The 13,160-nt window shown below is 42.7% G+C and overlaps 1 protein-coding gene across 1 annotated transcript in view; it reads right to left on the bottom strand.

Moving 5' to 3' along the window:
* Positions 1-300: 300 nt before the first annotated feature.
* LOC100925532 (cytochrome P450 4B1) overlaps positions 301-13,160 on the bottom strand; it is a 30,757-nt gene continuing 17,897 nt past the window's right edge. Inside the window, exons 6-12 of the mRNA XM_003770415.3 lie at positions 12,918-13,069; positions 8,959-9,062; positions 8,392-8,582; positions 5,416-5,549; positions 3,653-3,717; positions 2,308-2,390; positions 301-821 (exon numbers count right to left, since the gene is read on the bottom strand). Of these exons, the coding sequence (XP_003770463.1) occupies positions 653-821; positions 2,308-2,390; positions 3,653-3,717; positions 5,416-5,549; positions 8,392-8,582; positions 8,959-9,062; positions 12,918-13,069 (898 nt within the window). The 3' untranslated portion in view covers positions 301-652. The remainder of the gene's footprint in view (positions 822-2,307; positions 2,391-3,652; positions 3,718-5,415; positions 5,550-8,391; positions 8,583-8,958; positions 9,063-12,917; positions 13,070-13,160) is intronic.

The raw sequence follows: 13,160 nt of genomic DNA, 5'->3' as shown, positions 1-13,160 counted from the left end.
GAGAATGTTGTACACAGTAATAGCAATATTGTTTGATGAAGAACCATGAATGATTTAGCTCTTTTCAGCAACACAATGACCCAAGACACTCCTGAAGGACTAGTGATGATGCATACTATCCATCTCCAGAGAAAGAACTGACATTGTTCAAATGTAGACTGAAGAAAGCCATTTTTCACTTTCTTTCATTTTTTCTTTTGCGTCTTCTTGTACAAAATGACTAACGTGGAAATGCTTTAAATAATTGCACATCTATAACCTATATTTAAGTGTCTACTATCTTAGAGAGGAGAAAGAAGAGGGAGGAAAAATTAAAATTTAGAACTCAAAACCTTAAATAAAAAGTTTAAAAATTGAAAAATTGTATGATATGTATATAGATCTAGCTAGCGTACCTCCTTATATACTCCAAAGCTTCCCATTATTTCCCTATTTCCTTCCCTAAGAAACCCTATGCTCTGAATTACCTATAACCCTTTCATTAATGCATACATACACCCACCATATATTGCCTATATATGTGTGCCTTGTTTCTGCTCTGGGGAGCTTCTATCTATGTAGGGATGGGTGGGCAGGAACCTGTCTGTGCTTCACCAGCCAACTGCCTCATATTTCCCCTTGGAGGTCCAGGAAGAAGCTCTGTTCTCCATCACTAGGTCAGCCTCTTCAGGTTGAGATGAATGCCATTCTTAGAACGCAGAATCAGCTGTAGTTGCTTGATGGGTGGCTGAGTAAGGTCTGGGGAGAATTCAAAATTCAGCAGGCAGAGGGCTGTTACCACCTTCATCTCCATCATGGCAAAATGCTGCCCAATGCAGTTCCTGTAGCCAGAGTTAAGAGAAAAACGACTTCAGCCCCCAGGTCCAGAGAGGCAGGAACAAGTTCATGCCTTCAGTGCTTGACTTCATGGGAGACACTGATCAAAACTGGCAAAACACCACACACACACACACACACACACACACACACACATTGGAGTTGCACAGCAATGTCATGATTCACACTCTAGGAATTATTATATCCAGTTTACAGATGAGGAAACCAAGGCTCCATGGTCTTGGTGCAATTTGAACTGACTCTAAATCTCATCCTTTATCCATTAAACTATAATAAAAACTGAAGAAGGCTGAATGAAAACTGAATGAAGAGCTTCGTGAAAACCAAGTAGTAGTTATAGCAGTAAAAGGAAAACTATATGTTGCTTTGGATGGAAACCAAGCAGTGGATGCAATCAGTCACCCCCTGTCAGTAAGTATTAGATGCCTACTATGTGCCAAGCACTGTACCAAGTGCTGAAAATACAAAGAGAGGCAAGAGATGACTCTTGCCCTTAAGGAGCTCCCAGTCTAATGAGGGAGACAACATACCAACACAAACAAGAAATATACAGTGATTGTCATAGAAATCTGATTAGGGACAGGGGTTCTAGGCAGCAGTGGTTCTCCTGCTCCCAAATTAGTAGCAATAAGAACTGTCATAGAGCACTTTTACATTTACAAAAGTCTTTGTAAATAGTATCTTATTAGAAACTACCAACAACCCTGTGAAGTGGGTACCATTAAAATCCCCATTTTTACAGGTGAGGAAACTGAGAGATCAAAAAATTTGCTCAAGATCACAAGTATGTAAGCATGTGTGTGAGTACATGAATAAGCAGGTGAATCTGAATTTGAACTCAGGGCTTCCTGATTTTACTGTACCTACTTAAGTCAGAATACACTGCCTAAGTTGTCAAGTCAAGTAGTATTTATTAAAAACCTACGAGAGGTCACGTACTTGTCTAGTGCTTAGTCTGAGCACAGCACTTATTAAGTAAGGGCTTCATAAATGCTGATTGACTTGCTTTGCTTTGTGACCTGACCCAGCACATTAAACCTCAATCCTTTAAATGTTCCTACAGTCCCTCCTGACTCTCCTTCTGAGATGTCTCCACCTGCACATGAGGTGGGAAGCAGGTGATAGCAAACTGGTTTCTCTCCATTCTACACTTCTGAGGGAATGAAAAAGGAGCTCTGATGGGGAACTTCAGTGGGGAAATCCAGCTAGCTGAATGGAACATGGAACTTATAGTGATCTTGGACAAGTCACTTAACCTCTTTCTGCCTCAGTTTCCTCAACTGTAAAATGAGGATGATAATAGCGTCTATCTTATATGATTGTTATGAGGACCCAATGAGATAATATTTGTAAAAAATGCTTAGCAAAGCACATAGTAGGTGCCTAATAAATGATTGTTCCATTCTTCTTTCCCAATGTTGGGATTCCCTGCAGTTTCCCACTTCCAGCACATTAAAGGTCATCACTGACCTGGGTCCAGCAGAGAAGGGCATAAAGGCAAAGGGATGGCGTCCTGAAGAATTCTCAGGAGTGAAACGCTGGGGGTCAAATACCTGCAAGACAAGAGAGAGATTGGCTTAGAAGCTCCTCAGCACCCCAGTCCAGAGGATAGCAGTTGAAAGACTATAACCCAGATCTAATTGAAGAATGGCTGTCTTGTGGGTTTCAACATCTACTTATTAAACACTTACTGTATGCAAAGTATTTCTTTGTGGGGAGAGGAGATAGAGAGACAATTGAAAGAAGAGGCAGAATTGCTGGCTGAATTCTTCACCACAGGCATCTGACAGATCTTGAGGGGGAGATATGTTACACCCATCAAGGGAAGGAAAAAAGCACATCCACTTTCAGAAAAAGAAAAAGTGAAGAACCCCCACACTGCAGTTTGTAGCAAGTTTGGCTTCTGTATCTGGTTAATTTTAGATTCTACTATCAAAGGGATGTTTTTTAAATATCTAGAAAAAGAAGTAATGATCACAAAAAAGCAACTTGACTTAAGCAAGATCTGCCTCTTTCTTTTTCCCTTCCTTCTTTCCTTCTCTCTTCTCCCTCACCTCTGTCTTTTTCTGTCTTTATCTCTCTCTCCCCCCTTCCACTCTCTCTCCTTTTCTGTTTCTCTGTCTCTGTTTTTCTCCCTCTCTCCTCTCTGTTTGTTTCTCTTTCCCACTCCCCTTCTCTCTGTTCCTCTCTTTTTTTCTCTCTCTCCTGTCTCTTCTGTTTCTCTCTTACCCTCCCTCTTTCTTTGTCTCTCTCTGTCTCTTCTCTGGCTCTCTCTTCTGTCTCTCTTTTCCCCTTCTCTCTCTGTCTCTTTCTAATGATGATGACTGCTATCCCACAACAAAAGGAACAGCCTCAGGCCGGTTCCATTGGAACCTTCCTTCTGGAGGTAAGCACGGAGCCTGTGATAACTTGTCAGAGTGCAGCAGGGATTTTCCTTCAGATTGTAGTTGTAGCTGAATACTCCTCTGCCATTTGGAGGTTCTGTGATGCGGATTACTGGATGGACTTGAGGAGCAATATTTGGGAAAGAGATGACCCACATAGGACATTGGGTAAATGGTGATGCTCCAGACGGAGATTAGGAAGTGAGCAAGAGTATCATATTCAGGAGCAAAGAACGGGACTACTTTCCTTGCCCTGGTCTCAATATCTTTAGGTCTCTGCCCCCTCCCCTACATCCCTTGGAAAAAGGCATCTTCTTCCTGTCTTCTCCTTCTCCCTATCTCCCACTCTCTTCCTTGCCTTGTCCAGAGCCAGACCTTTTCCCTGGAATAGCCACCCCCGGTATATTGGAGCCACACAGTTAACAACGTACCTCAGGGTCAGGCCATACAGCGGGGTTCCTGTGGAGAGCATAAATGTGCAAAGAAACCAGGCCTCCTGTAGAACAAGGAGAGAAGCAGAAGATCAAGGCCAATAATCCTGGAATCAGCCCTCACATGTGTCTGCCATTTAGCAGACCTCTCCCCAACCCTCCTCCACATACTGTGGCCCCACCTTCCAGCTTCCCGAGATATTTATGACCCTTTTTATGGAAGGAGCCATCATTCATCTTCCCATCCCCCAGGCTTCAATAAATCCTGTCGCTTCTGCTATCCATCCCCTTCTCACTACCCAATTGTCTCTCTTCTAGATGGCCTCTTCTCTGCCTCCTCACCTCTACTTCTCCCCTTCCCCCCCATCTCCCCCACTGCTGATAACACAAGGTAGACCATGGCTATTCCTCAGCTCCAAACCTTTCAACAGCTCCTAGTCGTAAAGTCCTTGGCCCAGCATTCAAGGCTTTCTACAATCTGCCTTCCACCTCTGCTAGATTTGGGTCATTCTACTCTCTTTCAGGTGTTCTGCTTATAGCTGAACTGGAGTACTCACGATTCTGCCTCCCCAATTACTGCTCTCCTCTTGTACAAGAGGGATGCAGGCCTTCTTCAGGAGAAACCTCCTGGGGTTCCTAGAGTCTTTCCAAACTCAGCTCTGATCTCCCTCTTCTGTGACTACCCATCCCCACCTCCAGGTGTGAGTGCTGCAATATCCCTCCGTCTTCCCTCTGATGTATTTATTTCTTTGCATATCATTTTCCTCGGTCAAATGTAAGCTGCTAGCAGGCAGGGGCTGACTTCCATCTCGTCTTTGTACCCCTAGACCATAGTCCAGTGCCTGACATATCCAAAGCTCTTTGGATTGTGGGCTACTGTTAAAGCCCATTCCACAGGGATGTGAGGGAGGCAGGCCATGAGTGATTAGCCCCCTTTTACAGCCGAGGAAACAGAAGCCCAGAGAAGCATCAGGGAATGAGCCAGAGGAAATCAGAATAGGAAATCCCAGCTTCCATAGTCTTTCCCACTGACACTATATTCAGTCATTCTTATTAAGCATTTAATATGTGACAGGAACTGTGCTAAGCCCTGGAGATACACATACCAACAACCAAAAAAAAAAAGTTTGTTACTATTATCTTTAAGACACTATGGGGCAGCTAGGTGGTTCAGTGGATGGAACACCAGCTCTGAAGTCAGGAGGTACCCGAGTTCAAATCTGACCTCAAACACTTAACAATTCCTAGCTGTGTGACCCTGGGCAAGTCACTTAATCCCAGTTGCCTCAGGGGAAAAAAAAAGATACTTGGAGTGGGGAGTCATTCCATAGGCAACTTCAGGAAAGATTGTAAACCACTAGCTGAAGAGTGGACAGAGGAAAAGGATTAAGAAAATTGAGTTAACACATGGTGTAAAGAAACATAATGACAATTTTTGAGAAGAGGTTTTTTGTAGCAATAGGATTTGGGTTATGGAACTGAGAAGTCTTTTATTTTCTTATAAATGATACAATGTAAAAATCATTTGTACTTGTTTTATTGTTATAGTATTAATATTAAGTAAATAATAACTAGTATTTATAACACTTCAAGGTTGCCAAAGTGCTTTATTCATATTACCTCATTTTATTCTCACAGCAACCTTGAGAAGAATATCCACCCCCATTTTAGAGATGAGGAAACATAGACGTCAGGTTATTTGCTCACGGTCACACATGTACGGTGCGCATGCGCGCGCACACACACACACACACACAGCCTACCTTCAGGCAGTGACCTCCCATCTGCAAAGGTAACAGGCTTGCTGAGCTGGCGGTACACCTGGGGCACGGCGGGATACAGGCGGAAGCTCTCTTTGATGCACAGGGTGAGGTAGGTCATTTTCGCCAGGTCTTCCCTATAAAGCATGAGTTCCTCTTGGAAGAGTGCAGAAAGGAGAATCTTCCATCACCACCCTCTAAAGCCCCTTCTTGTTCACTGTTGGCCCATGTCCTCACTTCCTTGGGGAGTCCAGGTAGGGATGGAAAGTGGGGGAATATTTCCCAGGTGTTCAGGCTGGGGCCGTTCTCAGTTGTTCAGCCCAAACTCTCTCTCTGCTGTTCCTCCCATCCCTCTACCTCAGTCCTGAAGGTCTCCCAGCTCTCAGTCTGACCTCTGTGTATGGATCCATAACCCACCCGAAATGCCTCCATCTTCTCCTGGCCTCTTCTCCAAGACTTAGATTGAAGCCTCTTGCTGGATGCCTTCTCTGACCATCCCAGCTTCCAGTCTATGGGTTCCTGAGCTTTCCAGGTTGGTCCCATGTTTACTCTCCCCACTCCTAATAGATAAGTGTGGTGTTTTCTTCTTTTATATAATACAATATAATGGTTCTCTCTGGGAGCAGGTTTCTTGGGGAGGTTCTCTGGAGGCAGCCTTAGTATCAGTTCAGATCAATAATCACCCCAAACGCAGCCAGGTGTTAAAAGTTCAAATCTTTTATTGCTTCCTCCAAAATAGCCCGGTTAGTTTTCTTGGAGGCCTGTCTCTCTGCTTGGTTCCAAGAGCTCCCTCCGAATGTCTCCAAATCCAAAGGTTTGTACTTCAGCCTCCAGCCAGCACAAAGATGGAAAATGGAATGAATCTGGCTGCGCCTTTGAGAGGGGCTTCTTCTGAACTGACCCTGACTGGCTCACTGAAGCTCTATTTATGCTCCATATAAAAGGTTGACTCCTCCTCTGAGGGAGGAATTAAGAGAGGTGTGAATTCACAAAGTTAACTTTGTAAATCTCCTAGACTTGTGAACTCCAATGAGTACTTAAATACATTAGTGAGTTAGAGAATTTGCTAAGTACCATGCTAAATTAGATAATTATTGTCTCCATCAACCTAATGAGTTAACACTTTGTAAGGATTCCAACAGATAAGCCTTGTCATACCAATCTGACTAAGGGCTACCTAAGCACAGGTGATATCTTCTTTACACCTGCCTCCCCCATAGGGCTGGGATTCAGGAAAGACAGAGAGCCTGACTAATTGATACAGTGGGATGACTGGGGTGTCATATTTCAAATTCAACAAACATTTATTAAACACCTATTATATACAGGGCTCTACCTGCAGACACAAAATTGATACAGTATAGTTCCTGACTTCCAATGTAAGCTATACTAGATTTAAAATTCAAGGACATGAAATCAGAAAAATAACATTCCTTGCATTTACTGCCAGTGTAACTTTGATCAAATTTCTAGTTTTCTCTGTGCCTCAGTTTCCCCATTTATAAAGTGAAGGAGTTAAAGTAGATGATCTCTAGGGTTATTGTTACAGTTTAAAAACTGGTGAACTTAAGGAAACAAAAATCTAATGCAGATGAGGAGGGAGGAAAATGGAAGATACCTAAGAGAACAGGTGTGGGAGTCCAGGAGGGGAGAAGGGGACAGAACTAGGAGGTTCAAAAACAAAGTTTTAGGCACTTCTCAGCACTTTAAATCAGCCACTGGGAAAGCAATCTCTAATCCATTCTTGGAGTCTTTTCCAAGTTCTCCAGCAGTACAGAGAGAGGAGAAATGAATTTGGATTCATATGAATTGGGGTTCAGACGCTGTCCATGGTTGACTATCTATTCATGCATGATCTTGAGTAAGTCACTTCTCTCTGGGTCTCAACTTTCTCATCTGTAAAATGGTGGTTCTATCCACTCTTTAAGGTTCTATCCAACTCTTCATCTGTGAGCCTTGTGACTAAGCCCTTCCAGGCTACACTGGGAGGAGGGTGAAGGGAAATGGAACCAAGAGGAAGAGGAGACAGGTCTCTTTAGTCTCTGAATGTCAGAGCTGAGGGAAAAGATCCTTAGTCAAATATCATTGTTTACAGAGGGGAAAATGGAGGCCCAAAGGTCATATGATAGACATTACAGTTGCTACTGTAACTTGACCTCTGAACCCAAGCCAGAACAGTGTCCAGGTTTCCTGGCCAGTCTTTGTCCCGGGCAGCACTCTCATTATTTGCTCTTAATTTCCTTGAACCTGAGAACTCCTAGCCTAAGGCAGATTACTGCTGGCTTTCTAGAGGAAGGTGTACCTTCTTCTTCCTGTTGAAGTTGAAGCCCATCTTCTGATGACCACTGGGCAGGGTCAGGCCAAGTTTGATGGATATAGGGTTGGGGGTTTGATGGTTAGGTGTCCAATGGGACTGATTCAATCTCCTGGACATGTTGTTTATTTGGAATCTCCATATTTTACCCATCAGCTTTATTTAACTCATATCTGCATGATGCCTAGAGGTAATTCCAGCCAAGCTGCAATGCCATCCCTTCCCTGACCCCCAAGGAATTCTCCACATCCACACACTTCTCGTCCTGTGCCTAGAATGGGCCATTCTTCTTCTTGATTATTAAAATCCTTCCCTTCTTCCAAATGAGTTTAGTAGAATATTGATTAATTTCCTACTTGGTACAAAAGCCCTTACTTGACATAGAAGTGAAAATCTCTTGCCCTCAAGGTGCTTCCATCTGAGGCTCTCCTTCATAGCACTCGTCCTCCAAGAAGCCCTTACTGATCCCCCACCACTGGACAGTGTCGAGATCCTATAGAATTCCCTTTATGGCACACTTCCTTCCAGAATCCCTTACTGATCTCCCAGCTGCCCCACCACTACTACCCAGGGTTCCTAGAGAGAATGGAGCAGGAGCAAGCTGATTTCTTTAGCCCTGACCCACTCCAGGCCAGAAGGGAGGAGTGGGGGAAGGTTGCTCTTACCACTGGACAGCGTCACGACCCTGTAGGATTTCCTGGATCTCCTTCCGGCAGCGGTCCTGGTGCTCTGGGTAAAGGGCCATACAGTACAGGAACCAGGAGAGACTGCTGGTGGTGGTATCGTGGCCTTCAAACATGAATGTATCCACTTCAGCCCGTAGGTCCATGTCTGATAAGTTGGTCTTGTTCTCATCCTGCAGGAGCAAGGAAGGAAGGGATGGAAGAGGAGCCCAGACATAGCTCAGTTTTCCAGTTCATGGACTATTTTACCTAGAACATTTTCTCTAAGATAAGCTTCCTTTGGATCTCCTCCTCAGGCTCTGGGATCCTTCCTCCCCTCCTTCTCGGATCTCATCCCTACATCCTTCCTCAGCAATATCTTCTGAGACCCTCCTACAGACCTCCCATATTCAGGCCGTCAGTAAACTTGACCTCAAGTGTTCTATGTCTGGCACTTCCCTCTGCCTCTCTTCTCATTGCCTGATCAGGTCCCAAGTCCTACTGAAAAACCCTAGGGTGAATAATGAATGTTTCCTCTAGGCAGCCTTTCACTGCTGCTCCCTGACTCACCTTGACTCCAAGGAGAATATCCAGGAAATCCAAATGTCTCTTCTTCGGGGTCTTGTCTAGCTTCTCCTCATTCAGGGCAGCTTTTCTTTCCCTGATCACTTTGTCTGTGCCAAGGAATTATAAAAATCACAAAATGTTCATCCCAGAACAAACCTTAAAGATTACACACTCCGACTCTCCATTTCTAATTTCATAAAGGAGAAACTGAGGCCTAGGAAGGGAAAATAACTGATTGACATACACAGCACATCAGGGAAAAAGCAAAATTAGACTGAGAGCCTTTTTGAAAGTGCCCATCCGGGAGACTTTCCATTGTACCAATGTGTCTTTCCAGATTTAGCATTATCGACGCCCAATCTCAGTCAGTTTTCCATGAGTTGCCATATGGCCAACCTTGGTCCAATATCCCCAGTGTCTTCCTAGAATCCAATCTCTGGAATAACTGATTAGGAGAAAAAGAGTTTCTATATATAGAAGGGCTATGAGGTTTAGAGAAGGCAGGGAGAGCTGGAAGGGGGTTCTTTCCTGAGAAACTAGTTTTTAGAGGAGTTCTTTCATAATAACTGTGAATAGGAATGATTGTGCCCAGCTCTTATTTAGCATCACAAAACAGTAAACACTTATTGAGGGAGGGAAGTGTTGGAGAGGAAAAAAGAAGGAGCAAGAATGAAACCTTCTTAGAAGAAATTGTACAGAAAGTCTGAGATTAAGTAACTGAGTAGGCCATAAAAGATGCCTCAGTGTGGTGAATAAATGCTGTAGATAAAGGAAAGCCAGGAGAACTCTCTGCCAAGAAATAACAAGATAGTAACAACCAGCCCCCTTAGACAGAGGGAGAAAATCCTGCAGAAAGTTGTTTGGAAAGTCAAAGACACATGGGAAGATTTGGCACTGAGGAAAATAGTGGGATGGGAAACTGTAGAAAATGGGAATAAGATCTTTGAAAGGAGAATGCAAGAAAGTGAACAGGAAAAACAACAGTGTAGAAATTGGTGATAAATTGTGTCAAAGCAGTGGCCTCCCTGAGGAGTTTGTTGTTTGTCCTTCATTCTTGAAGGGGACCAATGACCAATAAATATTATGTTTTGACTTGGATTTAAGTGAGGAAAGGGTATTCAGAGTCATCCTCCTCACTTTTTCCTTCTCTGGAGCCATCTGGGTCCAGTGGCAAGAAATTGATCACAATGATTGGAAATAGCCCAGGCTATAGTGGATGATTATTATCTTTTTAAGCCAAGGACTTTCCCAGGTTTCAGTCTGATTAAGGCAACAACCAATAAGTGATTTAAGGCTGGGTAACTAATGAAGCAAAAGATGACTTAGTTTTCCTATAAAATATCTATATCTATCTATTGATCTAGATTTTTGTGGATACATATGTGGTCATATAGATATAGATATAGTCAGAAAGTTCCATTTGAATCCCAATGGACTTTATCAAGATTTAGTTTTTCCAGTGCTCTAATTCAAGAAATCATAAATGAAATTACATGGGACAAAAGTATTAATTGATCCAGTATTTTTTAATTATAGAATAAAAGGGGCAGCTATGTGGTGAAATGGATGGAGCACCAATCCTGAAGTCAGGAGGACCTGAGTTCAAATCTGGCCTCAGCCACTTACCACTTCCTAGCTGTGTGACCCTGGGCAAGTCATTTAACCCCAATTGCCTTAGCAAAAAAAATATAGATAGATAGATAGATAGAATGAATCAAGAAAAGAAAAAAAATCTAGCCCATAAACTCCAAGATATCGTGTGAGATTTTAGCATTCAAAATTTATATTCCTTTAGACAAAGCACTCATATGTAAGCATATGATTCCCCATGTGGACAGAAGGAGGGACAGGGGAGGAAGGAAAGGAAGAAAGAAAAAAAGGAAGGAAGGAGAAAAAGAAGGAAGGAGGGGAAAAAAAGGAATAAGATTGGGGAGAGGGAATAAAGAAACCCCTGAGGAGTAGGATGGTGCTGGAAGAACAGATAAAATGCAGGGACGAAAGCTCTATTAATAGCAACATCAATAAAAAATACACATGTTGGAGGGGAAAGACATGAGATCTCTTCAAACTAGAGCAACAGACTTCAAGAGCTCATACATGCAGTCTGAGAATTACTGATATCATAAAATACTAATAAACAGCCTGATAACATATTATAAGAAATAATATAAGAAAATTGCTCTAGAATATTAGAAATGAGAGAGAAGCAAATTGTTAAAAATCTATAAGGTGTTAAAAGGTGCAGTGAAAAAAAGAAAAAAATTGGTCTGTGAGCCAAAGAACTGAATTCAAATCTCATCTCAAATACTTAATAGCTACAAGAGCCTTCCTCACAGATTGCCTGTGAGAGAGGAAGAGAGAGAAAGAGAAGGGGAAATGGAGTGGGAGAGAGGGAAGGGAGAGGAAGAGAGAGAAGAAGAGAAAGAGGGAGATAGGAAGAATGAAGAAAGGGAGAGAGAAAGACACACAGAGACAGAGAGACAAAGAGAGACAGACAGACAGCAAGAGAGAGAGAGATGATGATGAAGATGAAGATGAAGATGATGATGATGATGATGATGATGGAGGGACAGAGAGATGATGGAGGGAGAAAGAAGGACAGAAGTAGAGAGACAGAGATACAGAGACAGGGATTCAGAGAGAGAGCAAAGTAAATATACCCCAAACCCCCCAAACAAACAAGCCTCCCCTTAGAAAGATCTTTAAAAAGATGCACATGAAAAAATGGCACAAGGTCAGATAATGGATAATTAATCCAGAAAAGAATCACAGATGTCTAAGAACAGTGTGAAGAATCCAAGAATTAATTCAGAATTAATAAATACCAAGAATTTTGAAAAGAAATTTTGAGAGGAAAACATCCACTGAATGGCTGAGAGAATATTAACAAAGAGATGCTAGGAACACTTCTCTCACTGAGAGGTGGGGATAGAGTTCATGGAGCACAGTGAGCACTTCTGCCATTAGGCCAGGAAAACTCCATCTGTGAGTACTAAAAGATCCGAAGGATGTAATTGTTGACTCCTGGCCAATGATCACTCAAAGACCCTGGAGAATTTAAGAGATGCTCTAGACCTAGAAAAGGGCAAAAACCATTTTGTAATGGGGAAAAGATAGAGTCTATAAAATGCAAGCTGATGAGAGCTTGGCTTGATTCCATACAAAGTTGTAAGGTACGTTATTAAAGAGTTGGCTTATGAACATTTAGAAAGGGAAGCTGTGATCATTCAGAATCAGTCAGGTTTCAAGAGCAGAACTTCATTTCCTTTTTTTCCTGGTCCCTTGACTGGCCAATCAGGAGAATGCTGAAAATTTTGTTCGCTTAGATTTTCAGCAAAGTATTTTTCAAAATCTCCTCTGCTCTCCTTTTCGATAAGGTGAAGAGCTCCAGAGGACAGTGATATTTGCTGGTTAGAAACTGATGGAATGATTGGAACAAATATCCAGTCAGGAATGCATACCATCTGAAAGGAGGTCTCCGAAGTGCACCCTTGATCTGAGCCTGGTCATCTGCTCTTTAATATTGTTATCAGTGACTTAGATGAAGTTGTAGATGGAGAATTGTCAAATTCACATGAATATTTGTATTACATTTAATACTATGGATTACATAATCTAAGAAGATCTTGACATGTGATAAAAAGTGGAGATCTAAGGTTGTAAATAATAACAGATGCAAATGCAGAATCCCACCCCTGAATCCCAAATGTCAATTGTAAAAGTAGAAACTAGGTAGACACTGAGAATCTGGAGATGGAACCAAGACTATATGACTGGAGAACAGACAAGAGACATGGTCAGGATTTGTTTGATGATTTTTCTGCATGTTGGAGAGAAAAACTGCAGCCTGTGTCCCTGAACCTCTGGCTAGTGATCCACTTCCATGGCAATGATTCTCTGAAAGTGGGATGGAAAAAGGAAGGGGAAAGAGAAAGAAAGGAATATTCTGGGCTGGGGCTTACCTGTGTGGTCATGGGCAATCTTGCAGGCCCTCATAAAGTTCCGTCCATGGGGTGTGAGCCAGTAGAGGAAATCATTATGGTACTGGAAGGTGAAGATTCGTTCTTGCATCAGCAGGGTGAGATCAGCAATAGCCAGGTAGTAGTCCATGTCACTGAAGGTTCCAGGGAGAAGTGGGGACAGAGAGTTTGGGGAACCTGATGATGGCCATTCTGTCCCCTCCCTTTTGGACCAGCTACCCACAA

This window comes from Sarcophilus harrisii, chromosome 4 (genome assembly GCF_902635505.1).
Source record: "Sarcophilus harrisii chromosome 4, mSarHar1.11, whole genome shotgun sequence".
Lineage (NCBI taxonomy): Eukaryota > Metazoa > Chordata > Mammalia > Dasyuromorphia > Dasyuridae > Sarcophilus > Sarcophilus harrisii.
This window is presented reverse-complemented; position numbering and strand designations above follow the sequence as displayed.